Source organism: Plecotus auritus (genome assembly GCF_963455305.1).
Source record: "Plecotus auritus genome assembly, chromosome: 12".
Lineage (NCBI taxonomy): Eukaryota > Metazoa > Chordata > Mammalia > Chiroptera > Vespertilionidae > Plecotus > Plecotus auritus.
In genome coordinates, this window is record NC_137778.1 from 29,356,136 (window position 1) to 29,379,752 (window position 23,617).

General features: G+C 52.6%; 2 protein-coding genes across 9 annotated transcripts; one reads left to right on the forward strand and one right to left on the reverse strand.

The window, feature by feature from the left end:
- Positions 1 to 328: 328 nt before the first annotated feature.
- HCN3 (hyperpolarization activated cyclic nucleotide gated potassium channel 3) lies at positions 329 to 7,833 on the reverse strand. Of its 2 annotated transcripts, none has more exons than XM_080648678.1 (8): positions 7,470 to 7,833; positions 5,212 to 5,641; positions 4,141 to 4,302; positions 3,517 to 3,735; positions 2,965 to 3,111; positions 2,332 to 2,572; positions 1,388 to 1,552; positions 329 to 1,016 (listed from the first exon to the last, which is right to left on the reverse strand). In XM_080648678.1, the coding sequence occupies exons 1-8, from the start codon at positions 7,751 to 7,753 to the stop codon at positions 331 to 333; spliced, it is 2,334 nt and encodes a 777-aa protein (XP_080504804.1). In that variant the 5' UTR covers positions 7,754 to 7,833; the 3' UTR covers positions 329 to 330. The 2 variants fall into 2 exon arrangements, with proteins under 2 accessions (XP_080504804.1, XP_080504803.1); XM_080648677.1 differs by having other exon boundaries at positions 7,167 to 7,833.
- Positions 7,834 to 9,615: 1,782 nt separating this feature from the next.
- Positions 9,616 to 23,584, forward strand: LOC308237737 (dual specificity protein kinase CLK2). 7 transcript variants are annotated; one of them, XM_080648791.1, is made up of 20 exons: positions 9,619 to 9,897; positions 11,440 to 11,609; positions 12,336 to 12,564; positions 13,247 to 13,334; positions 13,684 to 13,750; positions 13,923 to 14,039; positions 14,829 to 14,995; positions 15,733 to 15,827; positions 16,464 to 16,593; positions 16,696 to 16,778; positions 16,934 to 17,013; positions 17,191 to 17,281; positions 19,435 to 19,512; positions 20,115 to 20,240; positions 20,324 to 20,444; positions 20,843 to 20,971; positions 21,428 to 21,587; positions 21,688 to 21,789; positions 22,721 to 22,838; positions 23,141 to 23,584. In XM_080648791.1, the coding sequence occupies exons 2-20, from the start codon at positions 11,440 to 11,442 to the stop codon at positions 23,285 to 23,287; spliced, it is 2,298 nt and encodes a 765-aa protein (XP_080504917.1). In that variant the 5' UTR covers positions 9,619 to 9,897; the 3' UTR covers positions 23,288 to 23,584. The 7 variants fall into 7 exon arrangements, with proteins under 7 accessions (XP_080504911.1, XP_080504917.1, XP_080504912.1 ...); XM_080648785.1 differs by lacking the exons at positions 19,435 to 19,512; positions 20,115 to 20,240; positions 20,324 to 20,444; ... (3 more) ...; positions 22,721 to 22,838; positions 23,141 to 23,584 and adding an exon at positions 17,827 to 18,350 and having other exon boundaries at positions 9,616 to 9,897; XM_080648786.1 differs by lacking the exons at positions 19,435 to 19,512; positions 20,115 to 20,240; positions 20,324 to 20,444; ... (3 more) ...; positions 22,721 to 22,838; positions 23,141 to 23,584 and adding an exon at positions 17,827 to 18,350 and having other exon boundaries at positions 13,250 to 13,334.
- The last annotated feature ends 33 nt before the right edge of the window (positions 23,585 to 23,617 follow it).

Below are 23,617 nucleotides of genomic sequence, written 5' to 3' on the forward strand. Positions count from 1 at the left end.
AAGTACTTGTGCTTAATAAGGTGGGATCATGGGTCTGGGCCTGCACCTGGCAGGACCATGGCTGGGGGGATACCTTTGCCGAGGGCTTGGAGTCACTTCTACTTGGCAGTGGAGACACAGTGCCGTGAACATGGTAGGCGCTCAGTACGTTTGATGAATGGGCAAATGGATTAGGAGGCTGCAGGGTGCCTGAGCTGAGGACAGAAACTATCTTTTTGGCAGTAAGGGGAGATATTCCCATAGGGCAATGTTTCAGGTCCTCTTGGCCTTCCCCAAGAGGTGTCTGCCCTCAGGTACTCACTACTGCACCTGAGAGCTTACCTAGGGGTTTCACATGTTGGCAGAGAGCTGGGGGCCCCTAGGGGTGGCTGGCTCAGGCACTGGTGGCCTGGGGAGCTGGACTATCCCTGGAGGCTTGGCCAGGAGCCCTGAGGGGGCCAGGCGTTCACTTCCTGAGCCCTTCCGCCCAGGAGAGCCATCACCTGCTGCCCGCTGAGGCAGGGAGGGTTGGGATGCTGAGAGTGGGCGACCCCAAGGTCCTAGTCGACGTCCACCTCCTCCTGGGGGAGGGCCCAGCAGGGACACCTGGGAGCGCCCAGCCTGAGATAGGCTGGTTTGGAGGGTTCGGGCAGGTGGGGCAGGCAGGCGGGAGGTGGATGCCCATGGCCCCCGGGCCAGCAGAGGGCCAGCTCGAATAGGCACCAGCGGGGAGGCTGGGGAGCCTGATGAGCGAGCAAGGAGGGTGGCTGGAGAGTCGGGGGAGAGGAGCAGGGGTTGCCGCTGGTGAGTCAGGGCAATGGCCACACTGGAGGTCACGGCGGCTGCCTGCAGAGGCGCATGCACCAGTGGCTCCCACAGCACTGGTTTTCCGCTGAGCCGAGCTCCTGTGCCCGGGGCCAGGCCTTGAACGCCCCGAGCCATGTCCCTGTCATGTTGCACCAAGTGCTGCTCCATGATGCCCCCACTGCTGCCCGGACTTGGCTCGGAGCGTTTCCGCCGCAGTACAGAATTCTTACCTAGAGGTTGTCCCAGAGAGAGGAGTGAAGGATAGGGACGGAATCCAAGATAAAGGTTGAATGTCAGAGTGGAGAGAAGGGTCAAGCGATGAGAGTATGAATCAGAGATGATGAGGGTCAGGGACTCAGGAAGGAGGTCCCGGGATGGGAACTTAGGGCACTATCTCCGAGGGCAGGAGATGCTGAGTGACCAGGACAGTGAGCCACAGTGTTGAAAGGCCTATGGGGGCATTTTCTGGGACAGGAGGGGGGGGTTTGGGGTGTGACACTGGAGCACTAAAGGCTGGGCCCTGGGACAATGGGGCTTCTTACTATGCAGATGGGTAAGGGCCCAGGGTGGACCGAGAGAAGACTCGGTGGACAGGCCTCACCAATGCGGCACAGCCGATCCATGGCCACGGTCTCAAAGGCCCGGCGCATCATGGGGAACTCCTCGAGCACAGCATTGAAATGGTCCACGCTGAGTGAGTAGAGGCGGCAGTAGGTGTCAGCCCGCACGCTGGCTGTGCGCCGGCCCCGAGTCAGCAGACAGATCTCTGCGAATGTGGGAGGGGGTCTTCAGAACCAGTCCCCAGAACTCATTCTCATGGGCCTGCAGCAGCTGACCCAGCTGCCTCAGGCTCCTCCCAGATGGGAGAAACTAATGCTTGCTCACCCACCCCCGGGTCCCTACATGCTCCAAGCACTGTCACTCTTCACACCTACACAATTATTGTCCTCACTCTCTCCAAACTAAAGCTGACAATCAGGCAGGTCTTGCTGGCCCCCACCTGTAGTTATTCCACTCCACTTAAATTCTTACCCCCTCCACTACTTTATATGAACACCAAGGAGAGCCCAGGCAGAGAGGAACAGTGCCAAAGGGCAAAGGGCAACACGCTAGAAATGCTGGAGGGTGGTTTGCAGACTGAGAGGTTATATGAGCTTTAAGTCACTGTGGGCACCAGCTGGCAGAACTACCTGCACTGCCACAGGCTGGGCCCCTGGGGCACACCTGCAGGGAGCCACCAAGAGAAGCCTCTGGGACAGCACTGCTTTTTCCTCGCTGTCCCTCATCTCAGAGGATCCTCAGATCTCACCAATTATGGGTTCTAAAAGGCCTCGAAATGTTCAACCTGGCATTGCATCAGAATCTCTTCAAAAGCTTCTTAAAAATACAGAGTTCCAGGCCCAGAGATTTTGACTAAGTAGGCCGGCTGGGGAGGGGCTGGACTCTGTGATTCTGCAGCATGGCCAGGCAGGGACTCGGATCCAGGGGAGCAGGTGCCCTCCATTCTCTGCTCTACTACCCTCACCCTCCCGGAGGCCTGCTGACCCCCAAAGTAGGATCCATCAGTGAGGCGGGTGTCCTGGGCGCCACGTGCCAGCACACTGAGCAGCCCATGCTGGATGAAGTACATCTTCCTGCCCACGGAGCCCTCACGCACCACGAGGTCCCCCGGCTGGAAGACCTCGAAGCGCAGCTTGGTGAGCACCGCTGTGACGAAGCTGGGGTCCGCGTGGGTGAACAGCGGCATGTGGGCCACCAGGCCCCTGCAGGTGAAGTTAATGATCTCCTGGAAGGGGAGGGGCCTGTCAGGCACTCTGTGCCCCCTGTCCCAAGGTGCCCCCATCCCGCTCATCTGTCTCCAAAGGCCCCACCCCTGGGTCATGATCTGCAAGAATGAGGATGCTTCCGTGGGCCTGGGGCCATCCCTAAGCTCCTGCCCTCAGAGCTCTCCCATGAGCCCTCAAAGGACCATCCTCCCAAACAAAGATCCCTGCTCTCCCTCCCCATGTACACTTCACCCCCATGTGAACTTCAAGAAAGACCTTCGCCCCTGAGCGCACCCCCCCAAAGGCCTGGCTTCCCATGGGGCCCTCTGCTAACCAATAGCCCTTACCCCAGATGCCATCCTCGAAGCCCAGGTCCTTGAAGAGCCCCTTCCAGGGCTGTGCCCAGTCCTACCTCCCGAAGTGGCTCGCTCAGCTCGCCGAGGATGTTCTCCTCATCAAACATCTTGCCCTGGTAGCGGTGCTCATAGTACTCATGGATGCGCTGCCGCGTGTCAGCTGGCAGCTTGTGGAAGGACATGTACTGCTCCACCTGCTTGTACTGGAGGGCCAGCCCATGGCCAGCAGGAAAGAGGGAAGCGACAGACGTGGGGCCAGAACAGTGGAGGCAGGTGTGTGTGAAGGAAGGTCACAAACATGGACCAAATCCAGGGAAGTGAAGCAAGGAGATAGAAGGGGATACATAAGGCCACAGAAGGTCATATGGATAATGGTGGATACAGGGAGGACACAAAGCACAGTCATAGGAGAATCAGACACCGGCAGGTGAGGCGTCCAAGGACGGGGTATAGGTGCAAACAAGGAAAAGGTACACACAGGGGCATGAGACACATGGACATGGACACAGAGAACCACAGGAGTATGTGTCAAAACGGGCCTCCAGTTCAGCTACCCAGCCTCCAGCACCCCTTCATGCCCACCCCTTCCTTCTCCTGTCCCTGCTGACCTTCTCCTGGTACTGACGCCGGGAGGAATCCAGGGATTGGATGAGGGCGGTGGCGTGGCCAATGAACATAGCATAGCAGGTGGCGCCCACAATCATGCTGAGCATGGTGAGCCAGACATCAGGCATGCCTACTGGTGCCTGCTGCCCATAGCCAATGCACAGCATGTGGCTCATGGCCTTGAACAGGGCATGGGAATACTGGCGGCCCCACGAGTGGTTCTGGAGAACAAAGTATTGCACAGGTGGGCAGAGGGCTCTCAGAGCCTCATTCTCCTCCTGACCCCTTTTCTCTCTCTTTCAGTCCTTCTGCCTACCCCATTAATTTCATATCTGTCTCTTAGGAGGCACTTAAGTTTGGTCCTGGGGAGCCCCGAGGTAGAAGGGGCCTCTTTTGCAGTTTAGGGACTTCAGTTTCTGTCTATGTTTCCTTCCCTGTCTTCTCCCTCCAACACACAAACATTTCCTCTGGGTCTCTGCCCGCCTCATCTCACTTCCCCCCCTCCTCACTCCTGCCTTCTCTCTTGGTCATCTCTCCAACATCTCTTGCCCCCTGTGGTCATCCCACTACTCAGACACAAGAGCCCTTAGAACGCCCAGGAGAGGAGAGCCGTGGGGAGATCTCACCACCATGTGGTTGATGAAGACCCAGCAGTCGGGAGGAAAGTCCTGCAGCATGGGGACCAGGAACTGCAGACAGCCGTCCCAATGACAGAGCAGCAGCATCATCCCGATGAGGTTGAAGATGCGAACCACAGCACTGGCCAGGTCATAGGTCATGTGAAAGATCTGAGGATTCCGAGGAGGGGCCACTGTGGACTGGAACCCTTCCTGACCGTCTCCTCCATCCCCAGCCTTGCAAATTCTCTCTTTGAACTTCTCTCTCTAGCCCCAGCCCCATGAATTTAAAAAAAATGTGGTCATTATTTGTACAGAGCTTTACAGCACACAGATCTAGCTAATACAAAATAGGCTGTGTTACTACTCTCATCTTATAGATAGGAAAACTGCTGCCAATCATGTGCCCAGAATCACACAGTGCCACAGCAGAGGTGTGCTGCACAAGCTACCTCGGTGTAGCCTGGAAAAGAGGAGAGAGGGCACTTCATAGTGTAATGTCACCAGGGCATGTGTATAAGAATTAATTCCAGCAGCCCCCTCTCTCTCCAATAATAACAGGTAATTTGCTAAGAATGTACTACGTGCCAGCACCATTCTAAGTGCTTTACAGGTGTTAACTCTTTAATCCTATAACCTTATCACGCATAAATATATTTAACATTCTCATTTTATAGGAGAGAAAACCAAGCCTCATCTATAGTCAATAGTAAAACTTGTTATCTGACCTCTGGCAATGAGATTGCACAGTCCACACTCTGAATGAACCACTAAATTCTGCTGCCCTGAAGCTGACACTCCAGCCTCTTCCCACCCTGTCATTACTAGCTCTCCTCCCACATCTTCCTCCCAGAGTCCAAATAACTCGCAGGTATTTGTCTGGCAGCTGTACCACCATCCTCATCTCGGGACCCCATCCCCTGAACCCCCATTCTGATCCTGCTTTTCCCTCACCAAGTTTAGAGATAGCCAACCTCGGAAGCTCCACACATCTGCCCACCCCATAAAGTCACCAGGAGTCCCCCCCACAGCACTGTCTTGGAGAAGTCTGTGACCCCCCTGCCCACCTCCCCGCCCCACCTCCTCCCACTGGTGTATGTAGCGGATGAGGCGGGAGAGGCGGAGCAGCCGCAGGAGGCTGAGGATCTTGGTGAAGCGCACGATGCGTAGGGCCCGCGCTGTTTTGTAGACCTCAGCGTCCAGTCGTGGCTCCAACTCCACCACCAGGAAGATGTAATCCACAGGGATAGAGGAGATGAGGTCAACCAGGAACCAGGTGCGCAGGTAGCGTGTGCGGATGGCCTGCGGAGCCAGCAGGATCTCAGCGCCTTCCTCTACCACGATGCCCGTGCGGAAGTTGAGCGCCAGATCCAGCAAGAAAAAAGTGTCAGAGAGGACATTGAAGACGATCCAAGGCGGGGAGTTCTCCTCCTTGAAGAAGGTGATGCCCACGGGCAGCACAATGAGGTTCCCCACCATCAGCAGGAGCATGATCAGGTCCCAGTAAAACCTAAGGTGGGGGTGGGATAGGGAGTAGGACCACAATGATATTTCATCAGCCATCTAGGTTAACAGCAGATAATCTGACCCGGCCAAGGGTGGACAAGGATACGGAAAAAGGGATAACTATTTACAGCTCATGGGAGTGTAGATTGGGACCACCATTTAGGAAAATAGTTTGCCATTATCTAGTAAAATCAAATATTTGCATTCCCAGCAATACCATATAGACACTTGAGAATATATATATATATATATATATATATATATATATATAATCAGCTTTAAGTTTGGAAACAACCTGGATGTCCATCAGTAGAAAAATAGAATATAGTTATGCCCTGTAATGCTATACAACAGTGGACTCATCCAACTGCAGCCACTTTCTGCAATATAAATGACTCTCACACCCCAAAAAATTTTATTTATTTATTTAATCCTCACCCAAGGATATTTTTTCCATTGAGTTTTTAGAGAGAATGGACAGAGAGAGACAGAGAGACACATCAATTGGTTGCCTCCCACACATGCGGGGATAGGGAGCCTGCAACTGAGGTATGTGCCTTTGACAGGAATCCAACTGAACCTGCGAACCTTCGGTCCATCAACAACAAATCCTCTTCCTCTCCCTCCTGGGCCACAAGAGAAATCCTATACCATGAAGTGGGAGAGGAGAGAGAAAGAGGGTTTTCCTAGCCATAGAGCAACCTCACTGCCTGCCTCACAGGTGATACAGTAGAGAGGACAGAGAAGCACAATAATAAGGGGGAGACACGGCTTCTGGGGATACATTTGAGGGTGAAATGAGGGAAGGGAGGGAGATCCACAGATCTAGCAAACTAGGGGCTTAATCACACGGAACAACAACAGCCTGTAATTATTGGAATCGAGAGTCTAGGAAATAGGAAAGGTGCATGGTGGGTGGGAATGAGGTAGTAAAGGAGATGGGAGTAGAAGAAACAATGGGAGAAAGGAACATTTAGGGAATGTATATGAATGTGCATTCAAGATGATGTCCAAATCTCCAATTGTGTTTCCAGACTCCTGATGCACACCTCATCCCTTCAACTCATCTCACTCCCTAGGTTAGGTTTGTTTTGCACACATCCTCACCTCATCCAACCGCTGTCCTTCATTTCCATCAAGGACAGGGCAGCTCTCCTCCCCTAGCGCCCTTGATGTAAAGGTACAGCCAGATGGGGACTACGAAATGGCTCCGCCCCACCCTTCGTCCTTTCTCTCTGGTGGTAGCCTTGCCCTTGTGTTGCAGCCTCAGACGCTGTGAGTCCCACCCCTGCTCCGCCGCATCCCGCCTTCAGCACCAGGGACAGCTACCCGGACTGCTGTCAGAACCCCCCCACCCACCCCCCAGCCGCCACCAACCCCCTAGAATCCCCATTTTCCCTGGTAGCCTGCCCTGCCGAACTAAGCAGGTGCTGGGGGTGGGAGTGGGGGGCGGGGGAAAGATAGCGGAGCTTGGTTTTTCTCTCAGGCTGACCCTGAGTCTTGGAATATGACATAATTTCCCAGATCACCAGCAAGCAGTACTGGAGGAGGCAAGGATCCCTAACTCCAGTAGTCCATGTGGTCCAGGTGGGGCGCTGGGGTCCTGAAACGGGAAATCCAGGTCTCTCGTGTCTGCTTCTCTTCCGGCGGCCCCAACCTGAGAAGTCACTGAGAATTCCAGGCTAGGTTGGTGGAAGTGACTCTCTCGCCCCACCCGGGGATCCCTGGGCTGGAAATGAAATGACCGTGGAGAGTGGGGCGGGTCCAATCCCCGTATCTCCGCAGTGGAAATGGGATCTGGGTCCCCCGCCCTCCTGCCGGGCCCCCAGTACCGGAAGTCGCTGTAGGGGTGGATGATCCAGGCCCCCGCGGACTTGACCCGCTCTTGCTCCATTTCCACAGCTTTGTGGCTGCCGAACACGCGAAGGGAGAACTTGTTGACCGTGGGCTGAAGCAGCGTCCCGAACTGCCTCCTCTTGGGCTCGGGTCCGAACGTGGACCCGGGGATCTGACCCGAGGTGGCGGTCGCAGGCGCCGGGGCAGCTGGAGGCGTCGCCTCCAGCCCAGGGGTCGCCCGGTCCCCGGGCCCTGTCGTCGGCCGCGGCTCCGCCTCCATGGCGCCCCACGGCTTACACACTTGGTCTCCAAGACCCTGCCGCGGCCATTGGGGACCCCCTGGCCCCTTCCGGAGTCGGGCCAGCGCAGCCCCGCAGGCTCCGAGCAGAGGCGTAGTGGGCTGGGAATTGCCGTCGCCCGGGGCAGAAGGGGTGTGGGGGACACTCTCCCGCCAGCGGCGGGCCGGGTGCGCTGCGCCCCCTGGCGAGGTCCGCGAGAAAGCTGGGCAGGGCAGGCGTGGGCGGGGCCGTCCGAGAGCCGTCCCCGGAGGGGGCGGAGCCAATAGTGCCGGTATCCCGGAGGGACTCCGAGATGGGCGTGGCTTAGCGAATAGGGGCGGTCCTTCAAGTGTAGGAGGAGAAGGGAAAACGGAAAACGCAGCCGGAGCCACGGAGAGGGCGTGGCCTAGAGTTGGGCTTTTATTCACTGAGCGCCAGGGAGGTGGAGCCGCCTGCAAGTGGCGGGAAAACCGGACGGGAGTTGTAGCTGTTGAGACCGAGGAGGGCGAGGAATTGGGGACCAATGGAAGAGGTGGGGAATGGCTTTTGATATTCGTCTTCCCCACTCTTGCTCATGAACTTCCTGTATTCCACTTTCTTTCTCTCAGCACTCTCTAGGCATATTCCTTTCTTCTGTTCTCCCCACTGCTCACCCTGGTATTTAACTTTCTGATTTTTTTTCTGCCAACCTTCACCAAATGCGACTCTGCCCATCACTGAATGGATGCTGAGGATGCAAGAGTTGGTTCAGATCTCATCTCCTCTAGGAAACCTAGAGACACATTTCCAAATCTCCTTTCTCCAGTTCGGGTCTAGTCTAGAACTTTCCAACAGTGTCCGGGGCACCACTGTTCTATAACCATTCTTGTCACAAGGCTGCCATGATCTCTTTACAGGTCTTTTTCTCCCATTAGACTGTGAAGCTCTGAAGAATCTGGCACCGTGCTGGACACATAGTGGACACGCAGTAAATGCTTGTTGAATGAACGATGATCTGGGAAAGTGTTCTTGGAGGAGGAAGTGAATTTGCCATTCTGTCTTCTTAGCCCCTCATTACCCTTCCTCTTCTATTTTAGGGAACTTTTCCTAAACCATTTCTGGAGATCTAATCTCCATCTGACAGTCCTCCATCCCAGCTCCCCTCTGACATTCCGACTTTAATGTAGTTATCCTCAGGTTCTTTTTCACTTCCCTTTCTATTTCTCAATTCCTTCTATAGCGTCTGTAACTGCCCAGTTTGTCTCAAGGTCTCCTTCTCTTTCCTCTTTTCAATTCAGTAAACGTACACTCCTCATATTATGTGTAAGTACATAATATACAGGTCCAAAGTGATTGCGCCTTTTTCGGCACCCGATTCTCCATCCCTGCATTGCTCAAACCTTTCCCTCACAGCCATGCTCCCGACTGGCTGAATCCACACGTGCATAGTTTGTGTTTAGGACAAAAGGTGGTGGTGGTGGGGGGTGTCTCTCTTTGCTGGGGTTAGGTAGCCGAGCTGCTTTAAGAACTGGATATTTTCAGGCTATGTTGGAGAAGCAGATCTCACCACCAAGCCTAAAAAGGTTTGCGGAGCGGCGACACTCCCTAAATAACAGCCCTTTCTTTTAAATCTCCAAACCTAACTAAGTCAGCGAGGTCTCCTAAAAGGGGCAAAGGATGGAGGAGGGATAGGGAAGGACGCGACGCGGAGAGGAGCTGGCCCGGTGGAGCCCAGCGACCTCGGCCCTCGGCGCGTCCTCCTCTTGGGCTGGCGGCCGCCCGCGAGCTGGACGAGAGCGCGGTGGCGTGCGCGGCCCTGGGGGCGGAGCCCGGGGGTAACTGGGAAGCGACGCCGAACGTGCGTGCGTACGTGCTCGCTCCCGGTGGCAGCGGCGGATCGGAGAGGCCAGAGCCGGAGACCCAGCTGGGACCGGGCCCCGGGCGGGGGCGGTGCGAGCGGCCCCCCAGCGGATCCTCGGGGCGGGGACGGAGCCGGGGCGGGCGGGACTGGAGCAGAGCCCGGGAACCAGGCGGGAGGTCCCAGGGTCTCGGGTTGGGGGGTGGAGCCGCACTTCGTCGCCGCGGGGGTGCCGGGACTCCCGGCCGCAGTGCTGCCGCCATCACGGACTTCCTGTGGGACAAGCGCACGGGCCTCGCCGCCAGAACGGTGAGCGCGCGGGCTGGCGGGCCGCGGGGCCGCGCGGGAAGATGGCGACCGCGGGGCGGGCCGGGTAGGGGTGTATTGGGGGCGAGGGACCGGGGCGAGGTGAGGGGAGGAAGAGGGTCAAGACGTGCGAAGTGGCTGAGGTGAGGCACACAGAGTGGAGGTGGAAGGCAGCCTGCCGGAGGTGCATCTGGAAGACCTGTAGGAAACTTGGGAACGACCCAAGTAGGAGAAGGTGATGGAGCGGGGATGGGAGTGGTTCCCGAGGCGAGATGTCAGAGTTGCACCAAGGCTGGAGACAGGAAAGACACCACCGTGTCACTTGGAGGATACGGAAAGCCTTTGACTCCAGAAATTAGTTCTGGATCATCTGAGTGAGAAAGGAAAATAAAGCTGTAGAAGTTGATGAAGGTTGTAGGCTGGGGATGCTTTGTTGGAGAGGCCTGGGAGGAACTTTGGTGGCAGGCTCCGTGTGGTGGGGTGACATTTGCGTGGCTGAGCAATGTTGGGTTACCTGGAAGTATACTGCGCTTGTATCTTCTTGGCTCTCTATGAGCCCTGTTAAGCCAGGAACGAATTAACTATCCCCCTTCTGAATCTGAAGACGGGGCAGAGAGAGCCTCCGGTGGGAGCCAGATTTTGGAGTCATTGGCCTTTTCACACCTAATCCTTCCCCCGCACCAAGACTTCTGCCCTTAGGCCTATTTCATTTCATTATGCCCTCCTAGCCTCATCTTCCTGGATGGTGACCGTGATTTCTGATTCTTTCCCTGAAGGAAAAAAGGATTTGTGCACCATGCCATTCCAGTTCTAATAACTGGAAGGGAACTGGCTCTTAGACAAGTAGTGCTGATGTTAATCAAAAAACAGTTATTCTGTACTTCCTAAGCAAAAAGGGGAGAAGCTAGATGGGAAGCTGACTGCAGCTTGGGGCCTCCTGTATTAAAACCTCTCAAGGGGTGTTTGGCCAGAGGTGCAGGAGTTAAGGCAGTTCAAGGAGCTAGACCAGGTCCCCAGAACTTGTTTATATTTCGTATACATTGCTGTATGTAGAGACCTGGCAAATGGGCTTCCTGCCCTCAGAACACAGATGGTCGACACTGAATAACTGTCAACATTTATCACGATAAGAGTATACTAAAGCTTTAGTCCGCTGAGTTGTGAGGAACTCAGCAGGACACAGATCTATCTTCGCTCTCAGCCCAGGAGGAACTCTGGCAGCCTCCCATCAGTTACACCATCTCACCTGTAATGAGCTGTGGCCCAGACCTGAAGGTCTTCATGGAACCACGTTTGTGGGAAATCTGAGGAGAGCAGTGTGCCGAGGGGGGCGTATTTAAGGGATTGAGAGAGTTAGGGAAGGCTTCCTAGAGTTTTCAACCAGAGTTAGTAAGTGACTACTGTTACACTCCATTGAGGAGTTTTAAGCACAGTGGGTGGTCAAAAGAGATAGAAATCAAAGAGAAGAAAGCAGCTAGGCACCTCTGCAACATCCAGGCCTTGAAGGGGACTTCCCCACTATTTCTGCTTTGCCTTCTCTTCCAGATGCCTCATCCCCGAAGGTACCACTCCTCAGAACGAGGCAGCCGGGGGAGTTACCATGAACACTATCGAAGCCGAAAGCATAAGAGACGAAGAAGCCGATCCTGGTCAAGTAGCAGTGACCGGACACGAAGGCATCGACGGGAAGACAGCTATCATGTTCGTTCCCGGAGGTGAGACCTTGTACTCAAGATCACTGCCTCATTCATTCATTTAACAAAGATTTATTGGTTACATGCTGAGCACCTGGGTGAAGGTGATGCTCAAAATGGATGACAAAATAAGGCATTTGCACTGTGATATCAAGAGTGTTACCATAGAGGCAGTATGCAGGAAAGGGCTGAGGAAGCACCTAGCAGGTTTGGTTGGACTAGGACAGGATGTGTAGTTCAAGGAAAATTTCCCAGAGTGTGTGACATCTAAACTCATCTGAAATATAAGGGTGAAGTGTCCCAGATGAAGGGAAAGCAAATGCAGAAGACTAGGGGCTGGAAGTAGCTAGTGAGCTAATAGACAAGACAGAGTTAGGTTTGCCTGGTTTTAATAACTTAGCGGCGTATTCGGTGGAGGGATGGGTTAGGGTTAGTTTGGAGCAAAGCTGGATGTAGGAAAGGCTTATGGCTTTGTTCCATTAAATCACTGGAGGGAAGGAGATGGCCCCAGAGGATGTGGTTCTACAGATGTCTTTTGAGATGTCTTGGTGACATGCAGGTGGTGATTCCTCCTCTGCACTTAGTTACTTCAATCCTCTGGTCCTCAGTCCTCTCAGAGACTTGATCGGTGTCTGAGAGCCATTTTTCCAGCAGTACTCTTTCCTCACTGAGGGAGGACCTTGTCACGGGTGTGGCAAGGAATGTGGCCTGAACAGATGCACCTAATGGGTGTTTATTGTCCAATAGCAGCTATGATGACCGTTCCTCTGACCGGAGAGCGTATGACCGGCGATACTGTGGCAGCTACAGACGCAATGACTATAGCAGGGATCGGGGAGATGCCTACTATGACACGGACTACCGGCATTCCTACGAGTATCATCGGGAGAACAGCAGTTACCGCAGCCAGCGCAGCAGCCGAAGGAAGCACAGACGGCGGAGGCGGCGCAGTCGGACATTCAGCCGCTCATCTTCGGTGAGTGCCAGCCCAGGCCCTTCCTCTCCCCTTCAGCCCTCTGGGACCTGGTAAGTGAGAAGTATCCTTGTTCTCAGCTGATTCGTGGGGCATGAACACTGAGGTGGGCACTGAGTCCGTCTCTCTTGGAAGCTCTTCGACTCGCGGAGGGCCCCAGAATCTGCTTTAGAGGTGCATGGGCACAGAGCATCTGTGAGCCCCAGTGCCCTCTCTGGCATGCTGGCCTTGCTGTGCAGGGAGCAGCTTCTCTGCCCCAGAGGCCTGCACTCTTTAATGGGGACCTTGCTTGTGAACTGCCTTTCTCCCCCAAGCCCTGGGCTCCATGGCCCCCTCAGTAGGTGGGCTTGGGTGGGGGAAAGGGGAGATTGGTGCCGGCCTGGAAGGGCATTGTGTAGAGCATGGGGTTGTGGGTGACATTGGCACAACGACACCACTTCTCTGCTCTGCCCGTGCCTCTCCTTGTTCCCGTTTTGGGTTTGGGACTTGGGGTTATGCGCCGCTCTCTCTTCTCACCCCGATCCGCCTTACTGCATCTGACGTGTTCCCTTCCACTGTCCCCCATCATCGTCTGTCCCCCCTGGCTGGGCGCCTGTGACCGGTGGCCCCTCCACCACCCACCCCGCCTCCCTCCGGCCCCCGCTCCGACACCTGGCTTGCTCCGACCCCCCCCGCCCCCCGACAGCAGCACAGCAGCCGGAGAGCCAAGAGTGTAGAGGACGACGCTGAGGGCCACCTCATCTACCACGTCGGGGACTGGCTACAAGAGCGATGTACAAGCCAAATCGTAACAATCCTATAGCCTGTAATGGTCCCATAGCCATTCTAACGTCCCAAGCCAACCCAAGTCACAGTCTCTTTTGCCTTTTCTCAGTGGTGTTGTTTATCTGGGTGGTTTGAGTTGCTGTTGAGAATTGACCTCTGCTGTCCACTCCCAGCTCTCATGGCCCCTGGGTTAAAGGTGGTGGGAATCACACAGGGGTTTTCTTCCCCTGTGACCATCTGTATCTGTTCCCCCATCCTTCATTTCACCCCAGATTGCTGTCCCTTTTTCCTTCCAACTCAGCTCATTCCCCACCTTCTCTCCCTCCCTCTCCCCGACCCTGCTCTTTTTCATTTCAGATGAAATTGTAAGCACGTTGGGAGAGGGGACCTTTGGCAGAGTTGTACAATGTGTCGACCATCGCAGGTAATTGTCAGCCACCCTACCCCCATACCTGCTAGGCATAAAGAGGTAGTGAGGGTTATCTGGGGCCTAAGTACTGATGAGCAAAAGGTAGGAGTTCTTTATGCCCCGACAGCCCCATTCAATTTGAGATGTTCTCAAGAACCCAGCAAAAGCCTTTTCTGCCAACCTACAGGGGCGGGGCTCGAGTTGCCTTGAAGATCATAAAGAATGTGGAAAAGTACAAGGAAGCTGCTCGACTTGAAATCAATGTCCTGGAGAAAATCAATGAGAAGGACCCTGACAACAAGAAGTAAGCAAGCAAAGGAGTATGAGGGGAGTCTGAGAGGCTCCACCCCATGCAGGAAAACCTCCCCAACCTAGGTTAGGCAGGCAGGGGAGTCCTAGACCTTCTCATCCATTCATCTTTTGTTCATCATCTTAGAGTAGTAGAACATTAGAGTAGGAAGGGAGGGTCTGTGATAGTCTCTAATTCACGTCCCTTGTTTTCAGGGCAGTTAAATTGCTCTGCAGTTTGTCTCCAGCCCAGGGTGGCCTCTCTAGGGATCTGCCCTGGAAATGACCCCGAGACTGAGAATTAACATTTTGTCAAAAAAGTTAATTGAGCTTTTAATACTTAGAACTATGCTGATGAGGCCACCAACATTTATATGTAATATTTCTGTTCACACACGTTCTATAAGCCAAATATGTAATAAGGGTGTTAAGTGAACACATAAAAAGATAATAGGTATAAACATGGGCCCAATGGTGGCTAATAGTGAATTTCAGGAATGGGAGGTGGGGTCTGGATTTAGGAGTGACAGTTTGACAATTCAAGGTCAACACGAGAGCCTGGCACTCAACAACACTTCAGCAACTAGAATTTTTTTAACTATGTATAATTTTTGAAAACGATTTGAATCTTGCCAGGTAGTACCTCTCTTCTTGAGTCCACCAGAAAGACCATTTCCTAAAGGAACTGAATTTTGTTGGTAATGCAAGTGTGTGGAATCAACAGCTATGCAGTCCCACCTTGCTGGAGGGGTGGTGAGCAGATGGGAGCTCATCAGACATTCCCCTTCCCCATCTCTCTTCCCAGCCTCTGTGTCCAGATGTTTGACTGGTTTGACTACCATGGCCACATGTGTATCTCCTTTGAGCTTCTGGGCCTTAGCACCTTCGATTTCCTCAAAGACAACAACTACCTGCCCTACCCCATCCACCAAGTGCGCCACATGGCCTTCCAGCTGTGCCAGGCTGTCAAGTGTGAGTGGGGTGGGCCGAGGTGGACTCTGGGACAGCCCCTGCCTCCATTGGACCTCTTCTATCTCAGTTGTGCACTGGTGAAGCCCCTAAACAGTCAACTTGATTATCTGCACTTCTATTATTCACTGTCATGTTGACATCTCCTCTTCTGACTTAACTCCTTGACTGATGTCCTCACCATCACTGGTTGGCTTACTCCACATCTAACCAAGCAGGAGCTGGAAGACAAAGCCTTTGAAATCAAAGCACTTAAATACCTCTTTTCCGTGGGAAGTGTAAGTCAGGCAGCAAGCACAAAGACAAAGGGTTGACTCAAGCTAGAGGTTTACATGTGTCTAATCTGAGATGCTCTTCATTCCCAGCCAAGCAGGTGGAAGCAGAGAGTAGCGCAGCCAAGGAGCCGAGTAGGGAATCCAGACTAGTACATAGTTCCTCTTGAGTGTTCGTAACAATACAGTTTTGCAGAGTTGATATACATATGTCAGAACCAGTACAAAAATACAAGCTATAGAAAACTATCCTTACGCTTCAATTGAGAATTATTTACATATCTTACGTTAATAAGCATAGAGCATCTTAGACCAGGCATTTCATTTGGTTGTAAAACAGAAAGCAACCTAGGAACTCTGAACCTGCCTCCTTACCAGTTTGGAGCTAGGTGACCAAGCCTAGGGTTAGCTGGTGCCAGTTAGCCCTGGCTGCCAGGACCAACCGTGACCTGGCCTTTTCCCCTGCAGTCCTCCACGATAACAAGCTGACACATACGGACCTCAAGCCTGAAAATATTTTGTTTGTGAATTCAGACTACGAGCTCACTTACAATCTTGAGAAGGTAAGATGGATAGGGTTTCCCCCTTGGCCGATGAGGGCAGGCAGCTATGTCAGTTTGCCTTTCTCTTAACCCTTTATGGCCTCCTTTTACTTCTTGCTCCCACATTTTCTCTTGGTCTGGCTCTTGACTGAGTAAAACCAGAGTACCAGAAGAGATTGAAAGGGAGAGATTTAAGAAGACTTCAGTTGGAAGAGAATTTGGAAAAAGAACCTCAGATAGCTTTCCAATCTAGTGGAAATGCTTTTAAGGTTCTTGCTCTGGACCTCTTTCTCTTCTTTGTAAAGAAAGCTCAGTTCCCTGCGTAACTCTAGAGTTCATGGAGATCTCCAAAGGAAACTCTCCCTCTCTTTGCAACATGTTATATATTTTCATAAAAACACCAGTCACTTGGTTATAGCCTTCAGATGCACAGAGACTTGCGTGCTATTCCCATAATTATTCCTTAATCCTCTTCCTCCTCAACTCCTAAAGTACTCTGCTAGATATGGGGAGGATGTAAGCAAGAGATTGGCGTGTGGTGGGGGGCAGAGAAGCAGGTCAAAGTTACTTTTTCAGTGCTCAGAACCACTTCAGAGGGTAGTAATGGCATCTCAGGCTGTAGTGCAGAGGCTCATTCTTTTCCTGCTTGGTTCCTAGAAGCGAGATGAGCGAAGCGTGAAGAGCACAGCTGTGCGGGTGGTGGACTTTGGCAGTGCCACCTTTGACCATGAACACCATAGTACTATTGTCTCCACTCGCCACTACCGAGCACCAGAGGTCATCCTTGGTAAGGGGGAAGGACAAGGATGTCCAGTGTGTAAGCAGGTGTGGTGGTGAGGGTGGCACCCCCTAAACCTCATAACACCTTTTCCCTCCAATTCCTACCCAGAGTTGGGCTGGTCACAGCCTTGTGATGTGTGGAGCATAGGCTGCATCATCTTTGAGTACTATGTTGGCTTCACCCTCTTCCAAGTAAGTAATTATATGACCACCTGGTACTCTCATCCCCGATTTCCCTGTCTGCTGAGGACCTGCCTGCTTATTCGTCCACATTGCTTATTTTCCTGGCAGCTGGTCCTCAGCATCCCCTTCCCAGTCCCATGCTCAGTTCTGGCTTCCTTTCCTAGACCCATGACAACAGAGAGCATCTAGCCATGATGGAAAGGATTTTGGGTCCAATCCCTTCCCGGATGACCCGAAAAACAAGGTGAACTTTGAGTGGGAGGGACTTAACCCTTTTCCTTTTCTCTCAACAAATGGTCAATATCACATTTTCTTTTTTCTTTGACACCTTCCCTCCCCCAGCTACTCAGATGGGGGAATAAGGGAATTATCCCACAGTAAGAGGAACCTCCTGATTCCTCAACCTCCCCTTCCCCTCTAGGAAGCAGAAATATTTTTATCGGGGTCGCCTGGATTGGGATGAGAACACATCAGCTGGGCGCTACGTTCGAGAAAACTGCAAACCACTGCGGGTGAGCCAGGCTGGGGATCAGCAGTGCCCACCACCCAGAGGTCACCTCTTTCTTAAGGTGTTTAGCCTCTGGAAAGCATTTCACAAGCACAGAGTTGGGAAAGAAGGGGAGGAATACTGAAGACATTTTTGGTTAATTGAAGAGAGATAAGAGGGAGTGGTTTTTTGGAGGGAAGGAGGTTAGACAGCCATGTCCTTCTTGAGTCAATTAGAGATCAAAGCAATGTCCTGGATTCCTTGGGTCAAAAAAAAAAAAAAAGAATAAATTACCTTTGAAGAGCTTAAATTTTAATGTGGAGCTAAAGAAAGAAGATTTACGAAGTTGACAAGAATATACAAGTAGAACTTTCAGAGTATGAAGCAGTACCTAGTGCGAAGGTAGGTTAAGCTGTAATATCAGAGTCGGTCACAATGTGGTCGTGTGAAGGTAGTATTCATAATGGTTGTAAGCAGAGCCTTGGTCTTCCAAGCCTGAAGCTAGGGCCTTGTAGAAGGCAGGGTTTGTAAGGCATCGTACTTCACCTTTTTCCTGCCCTCCACCACCAGCGGTATCTGACCTCAGAGGCAGAGGAACACCACCAGCTCTTCGATCTGATTGAAAGCATGCTAGAGTATGAACCTGCTAAGCGTCTGACCTTGGGTGAAGCTCTTCAGCATCCTTTCTTCACCCGCCTCCGGGCTGAACCACTCAGTGCCAAGTTGTGGGACTCCAGTCGGGATATCAGTCGGTGACGATCAGACCCTGGGCCCCCCTGCATCTCTAGCAGCAGTGGGTGTCCAGTCCAGGACACTGGTGCTTTTTTATACAAGAGGACAGAACCGGAGCCCACTCCTTCCTCCTGGCTCCCTATATACCTGTGAATATGTGAAATAGTGTAAATATGAAAGAGCTTGTACCCTGCCTTGTACATAATGCTATTCCATTCTACACTCTTCCCAACCTCACTTGCCCCTTGACAGTTGAGTTGGATGGGGGCAGAATGAGGTAACCAGGTGGCATCCAGCCCATATTTTATAAAGAATTTTGTATAGTCTTTGTGAAATAAAATGAAGTGCTTCATCTGACCTCCATCCCCAGAGTTTGAGGTTTGGCGATGCTGGGGTGGAGGGATGAGAAGATTGGCAACCTTTCTGAGTTTGGGTAAGCAGGGAGTCTCATCTTACCTTCTAAAATTAATCAGGCGACCAGTTTATCTGGTTTGTTTCAGGGAAGGGTAATGATGAGTGATAACATTTCTTGCACATTAGAATGGAGAGGGATTATAAAGTGGCACTTATTTGATCAGGAATAATGAGAGTTGCGAAGGGGGTCCAACTACTAGAGCTATTAGACTGGACCCCCACCGTCCAGCCAGAAACCAGGTTAAAAACTTGCTCAACTGGGCTTGTGAGAGGCTCCCACCACCGGGGAAAGACTCCCATCATACATCTCGGGAGACGGACTGAGCAGGATTATCACGCAAAGCCTCCTGGGGGGTGTAGTTCGTTGGTGGGGCTGCGTCACGTGGGTTAAGGGGTGGTACTTGTTAGAGCCACTGGGTTAGGGCTGTCACGTGGGGTACTTCCGGCCTTTCCTTTAGCCAGGACGCAGGCGTAACCCGCTACTGCTACGGGATCCTTGAGACTTCCGGTCGGTACAGCCAATCCGTGCACACAGAAGCGGGGCGGACGGAGTGGAGCGGTGGGAACGCTGAGAGTCGCTTCTGCCCCCAGTGCCGCCCCAGGGGCGTGGAGGGCAGGGGGCGGCCTAGTCCGTGGTTGCAACTATGGCTCAAAACACAGACGGTGGAAACCCCTTCGCCGCGCCCGGCGAACTTGACAACCCTTTTCAGGTGACTTGCGCCGGCCTCTTTGGGCAACAGGATTGACTTCCCGGTTCTGGAGGATGGGGTTAACTTGTATTCCCATTCTTGACATTTGATCTTTGGAAGGGCCGCCACGTGAGGGTGACGGTGACTCCAGACCAGTGAGCACCCTGGGGGGCGGGCCCTGTCCCTGTAAGAAACTGGTCCTGGCAGTGAGGGGTGAAAGATTTGGAGAAAACGTTGGGACAACAGCGTGGTCCCCTAGGTGCAGTCCTTGGAGCCACAGGCAATTTGAAGAGGCCCCTGTGAGTTATCAGGTGCCAGCTGAGCCTCTGGTCTCTGCCCGCAGGACCCAGCTGTGATCCAGCACCGACCGAGCCCGCAGTATGCCACGCTTGACGTCTACAACCCTTTTGAGACCCGAGAGGTGAGATTCTGAAGAGCACAGGACTGCAAGGAAGGGGAGGGTATGCCAATAAGCCCACTCTGTCGGGGTACAGGGGCCTTTTCTGCATGCAAAGGAAGAAGCAAGCACCATGACCTCAGCTCCCTGACAGAGTGGCCAGGCTACTATGGGATGCTTTATTCTTCTGGAGACACCAGGGCTAATGATCCATCCAATTGGAGCCTGGCGGGGCCATAACCAAGGCTCTGTCTGAGGAGGCTTCTTTGAAAAAAATAAAGTATGCAGCTGGTTGGAGTTGAGAAAACACTGCTTAGGTGTGCAATTAGAAGGCAAGAACTAGACACATGTGTCTCAGTGGGACAGGGAATAGCTTTTAAAAGTTACGGAAGTAGGTGTAGATGAGTGCTTTGAGTTCTGGCTAAGGAATTTGATGTGAGGGGTGATGAGGGCTGCTGCTGATTGTAAAGGAGTTCTCTGACAAACATAAAAACTAGCTTTCTAACAACTGTGGGAGGGGCTGCTACCTAGGTAATGAGTTCTGGGTCAAAAGGTATTCAGGCTGACTCTAGATGCCTCTGTTATGAGGGACCAGATGATCTGTAAGGTCTTTTTAAACCCAACAGCCACCATCAACCTATGAGCCTCCTGCCCCTGCTCCAGCTCCATTGCCGCCACCCTCAGCTCCCTCGCAGTCCTCGAGAAAGCTCAGCCCCACAGAACCCAAGAACTATGGTTCCTACAGCACCCAGGTAAAGGAGGTGTGTGGATGGTGGTTGGGAAGCCGGGCCAGCCCTGGGCCCGGGACTCCAATCTCTCTGCTTGTACCCGGCAGGCTTCAGCTGCAGCAGCCACAGCAGAGCTGCTAAAGAAGCAAGAGGAGCTCAACAGGAAGGCAGAGGAGTTGGACCGGAGAGAGCGGGAGCTGCAGCATGCTGCCCTGGGGGGCAGAGCTAGTAAGTGGGTCCTTGATGGGGTCTGACAGTTTCTAAGGAGCAAAAACCCATGAGCTTGGGCACCAGAGCCAAATTGTGAGTTTGAATTTGGGCGCTACCGCTTATCAATAATAGTGAGCTCCTAGGCAAGTTACTTAATGTTGAGTGCCTCAGTTTCCATGCTTGTAAAATGAAAATAGTTTTTGTGCCTGTTTGACAGGATTGTTGTGGGAGTTAAACAAGATCATCTATACAAAGTGCTTGGCACAGTGCTTAAAAGTTGTAAATAGTAATCCTCATTATTTTTATTTCTCTCCATCTCCTTGGACCCCAAATTAGAGATAGAGGACCTAGAGTGGAAGCGGGAGGGATTCCTTCATTGGTCTCTGCCTCACTTCTGCTCTCTTTGTGCCTTTCAGCTCGACAGAACAATTGGCCCCCTCTGCCTTCTTTTTGCCCAGTTCAGCCCTGCTTTTTCCAGGACATCTCCATGGAGATCCCACAAGAATTCCAGAAGACAGTATCCACCATGTACTATCTCTGGATGTGTGAGTAGTAAGAAGCCCATTTGGAGAAAGAGTACAAGTAGTAACTTGTACATCTTTCCTGCCCTGGAGCCCACTCACCTAGAACTAGACACTTTACCTCTCTTTAATATTTGAGTTTGAGACTAATTTCTCTAGGATCTTCCTGGGTTAGTCCTTTTATACAATTTAGAACTTATTCTCCAGCCTTCTAGCAAATGTGTGTTTTTGCCCGCTTACCTTCCCTTGTCCTCATGCATAAATGTATTCTGAATCCTTTAACTGTCCTTCCAAAGGGGATTGATTACACATGATTGAGATTTGCTCGTTCTGTCTCCCCTGTGGAGGATTCTGTAAAGGCAGATGTTATCTGCGTTTCCCTCTCTGCCACATTTGGTGAGGGTCATCGGGTGGGCTTACATGGGAAGGGGCTTTCATTGCGGTCGGAAAGAGCCATCATCCTGTCCCTCCATCTGTTAGGCAGCACTCTGGCTCTGCTCCTGAATTTCCTCGCCTGCCTTGCCAGCTTCTGTGTGGAGACCAGCAATGGCGCAGGCTTTGGGCTCTCTATCCTCTGGATCATCCTTTTTACTCCCTGCTCCTTCGTCTGCTGGTACCGCCCCATGTATAAGGCTTTCCGGTAAGTTGGGGGCTGGGGTGATGGGGAAGTTTGAATGGATCTCCACTATCTGCTTCTCCAGCACTAATTTTCCAACTCTCCCCATTTTTTCTCCTTGCAGGAGCGATAGTTCATTCAATTTCTTCGTTTTCTTCTTCATTTTCTTCGCCCAGGATGTGCTTTTTGTCCTCCAGGCCATTGGCATCCCAGGTTGGGGGTTCAGGTCTGTGAGGCTGCTATCTACCCTCAGCCCTTCCTCCCAGTCCTCTAGACCAAGTCAGGGTACTGGGTGGGAGTTGTTCAGCAAAAGGAAATGTGGTTTTTATCCTTGGGAGGTGCTGGTTTACGGAGAGAGACAGGACATAGTTCCAGGATAGGGAGAGCCCAGACAGAACTCTAGACAGACATAGGTTGAGGAGAAGAAGGTCAATCTGAGAAGGCTTCCTGGAGGTATATGTAATCACAGTTGAAGAGCAGAGGGAGAATCTTCAACAAAAGGGTCTATTTATTTTATTGTATTTTAATTTATTGGCTTTTAGAGAGAGAGATTTGTTGTTCTACATATTTATGCATTCATTGGTTGGTTCTTGTATGTGTCCTGACTGGGGATCGAACTCGCAACCTTGATGCTCTAACCAACAGCTATCCAGCCAGGGCCAGAAGAGTCTATTTAGAGTGAGGATGTCTGGAGAGCTTGGAGAGCTGGGAAGTAGTTCAGAAAGTGGGTCTAAACCAGGGGTGGGCAAACTTTTTGACTCGAGGGCCACAATGGGTTCTTAAACTGGACCGGAGGGCCGGAACAAAAGCATGGATGGAGTGTTTGTGTGAACTAATATAAATTCAAAGTAAAGGAGCGGAGGGGAGAGCAAGAGAACCCTCCGCTCTTTCGGCTCCGTGGGCCGGATAGAACAGCCGAACGGGCCGGATTTGGCCCATGGGCCGTAGTTTGCCCACGGCTGGTCTAAACTATGAAGAGAGTGGATGTAGTTTGGGAATGTGGTGCATAGAAAGTCACCAGACTAATAGGCGTGACTGTTGATGGGAAGGGTGGGAATAGGGCTTGTTTGCGATGTAAACCGTGGAGAAGTTGGGAAGACAGAGACCCAGCTATGGGCAGGCCCTCTTCACTGCCACATCCTTGTCCCTCCTTCCAGTGGCTGGATCTCCGCTCTGGTGGTGCTGAAGACCAACACGGCTGTTGCTGTGCTCATGCTACTGGTTGCCCTGTTCTTCACTGGCATCGCTGTGCTGGGAATTGTGATGCTAAAGCGGGTGAGGGGCTGTGTTGAAGGTGGGGCCAGGAGAGTGAGATCATGTGTCCTTAGGGGCCTGGGTGGAACATTCAGGAGGAACTGGGGAGGGCCAGGCTGATGGGCGGGTTCTGAGCTAATGGACCTCTGGGGTAGGGGGAGTGTTTGTGGTGTGTCTGTGTGTGTGTGTGTATGTGTGTGTTGGAGGGGATCCAAGAAGGGAAATCTAGAGCAGCAGGCTGGGGAGTGGTGGTGGCGGTGTTAGGCTGGAGTAGAGTAGCAGTGGCTGGAATATGCTATGATATCTCTGTCCTCTACTTGCAGATCCACTCCTTGTACCGCCGCACAGGTGCCAGCTTTCAGAAGGCCCAGCAAGAATTTGCGGCTGGTGTTTTCTCCAATCCTGCGGTGCGAACCGCAGCTGCCAATGCAGCCGCTGGGGCTGCTGAAAATGCCTTCCGGGCCCCGTGACCCCTGACGGATGCCCTGGCCCTGCCACCTGAGGGGGCTGACTTAGCCCCTCTCCCTGAGGTCTCTGGGACTTGTGAGACATAACTATTTGATGTCTCCTGTATAGTGCCCCAACCCCGCAGCTGTGACTGCTGAACCTGATTTAGGGGTCGGGGAACCCACTGTGACCCAGTCACTGCTCTGCCTACACCCCACTGCCCAATCAGGCCACACCGCTGCCACCCCAACCCAGCTTCCCTCTGCTGTGCCAAGGCTGTTGCTTCGATTATTTAAATAAAAAAGTGGAACTGGAACTCAAATTCCTGTTTCTGGAATTTTTACTGGGAACTA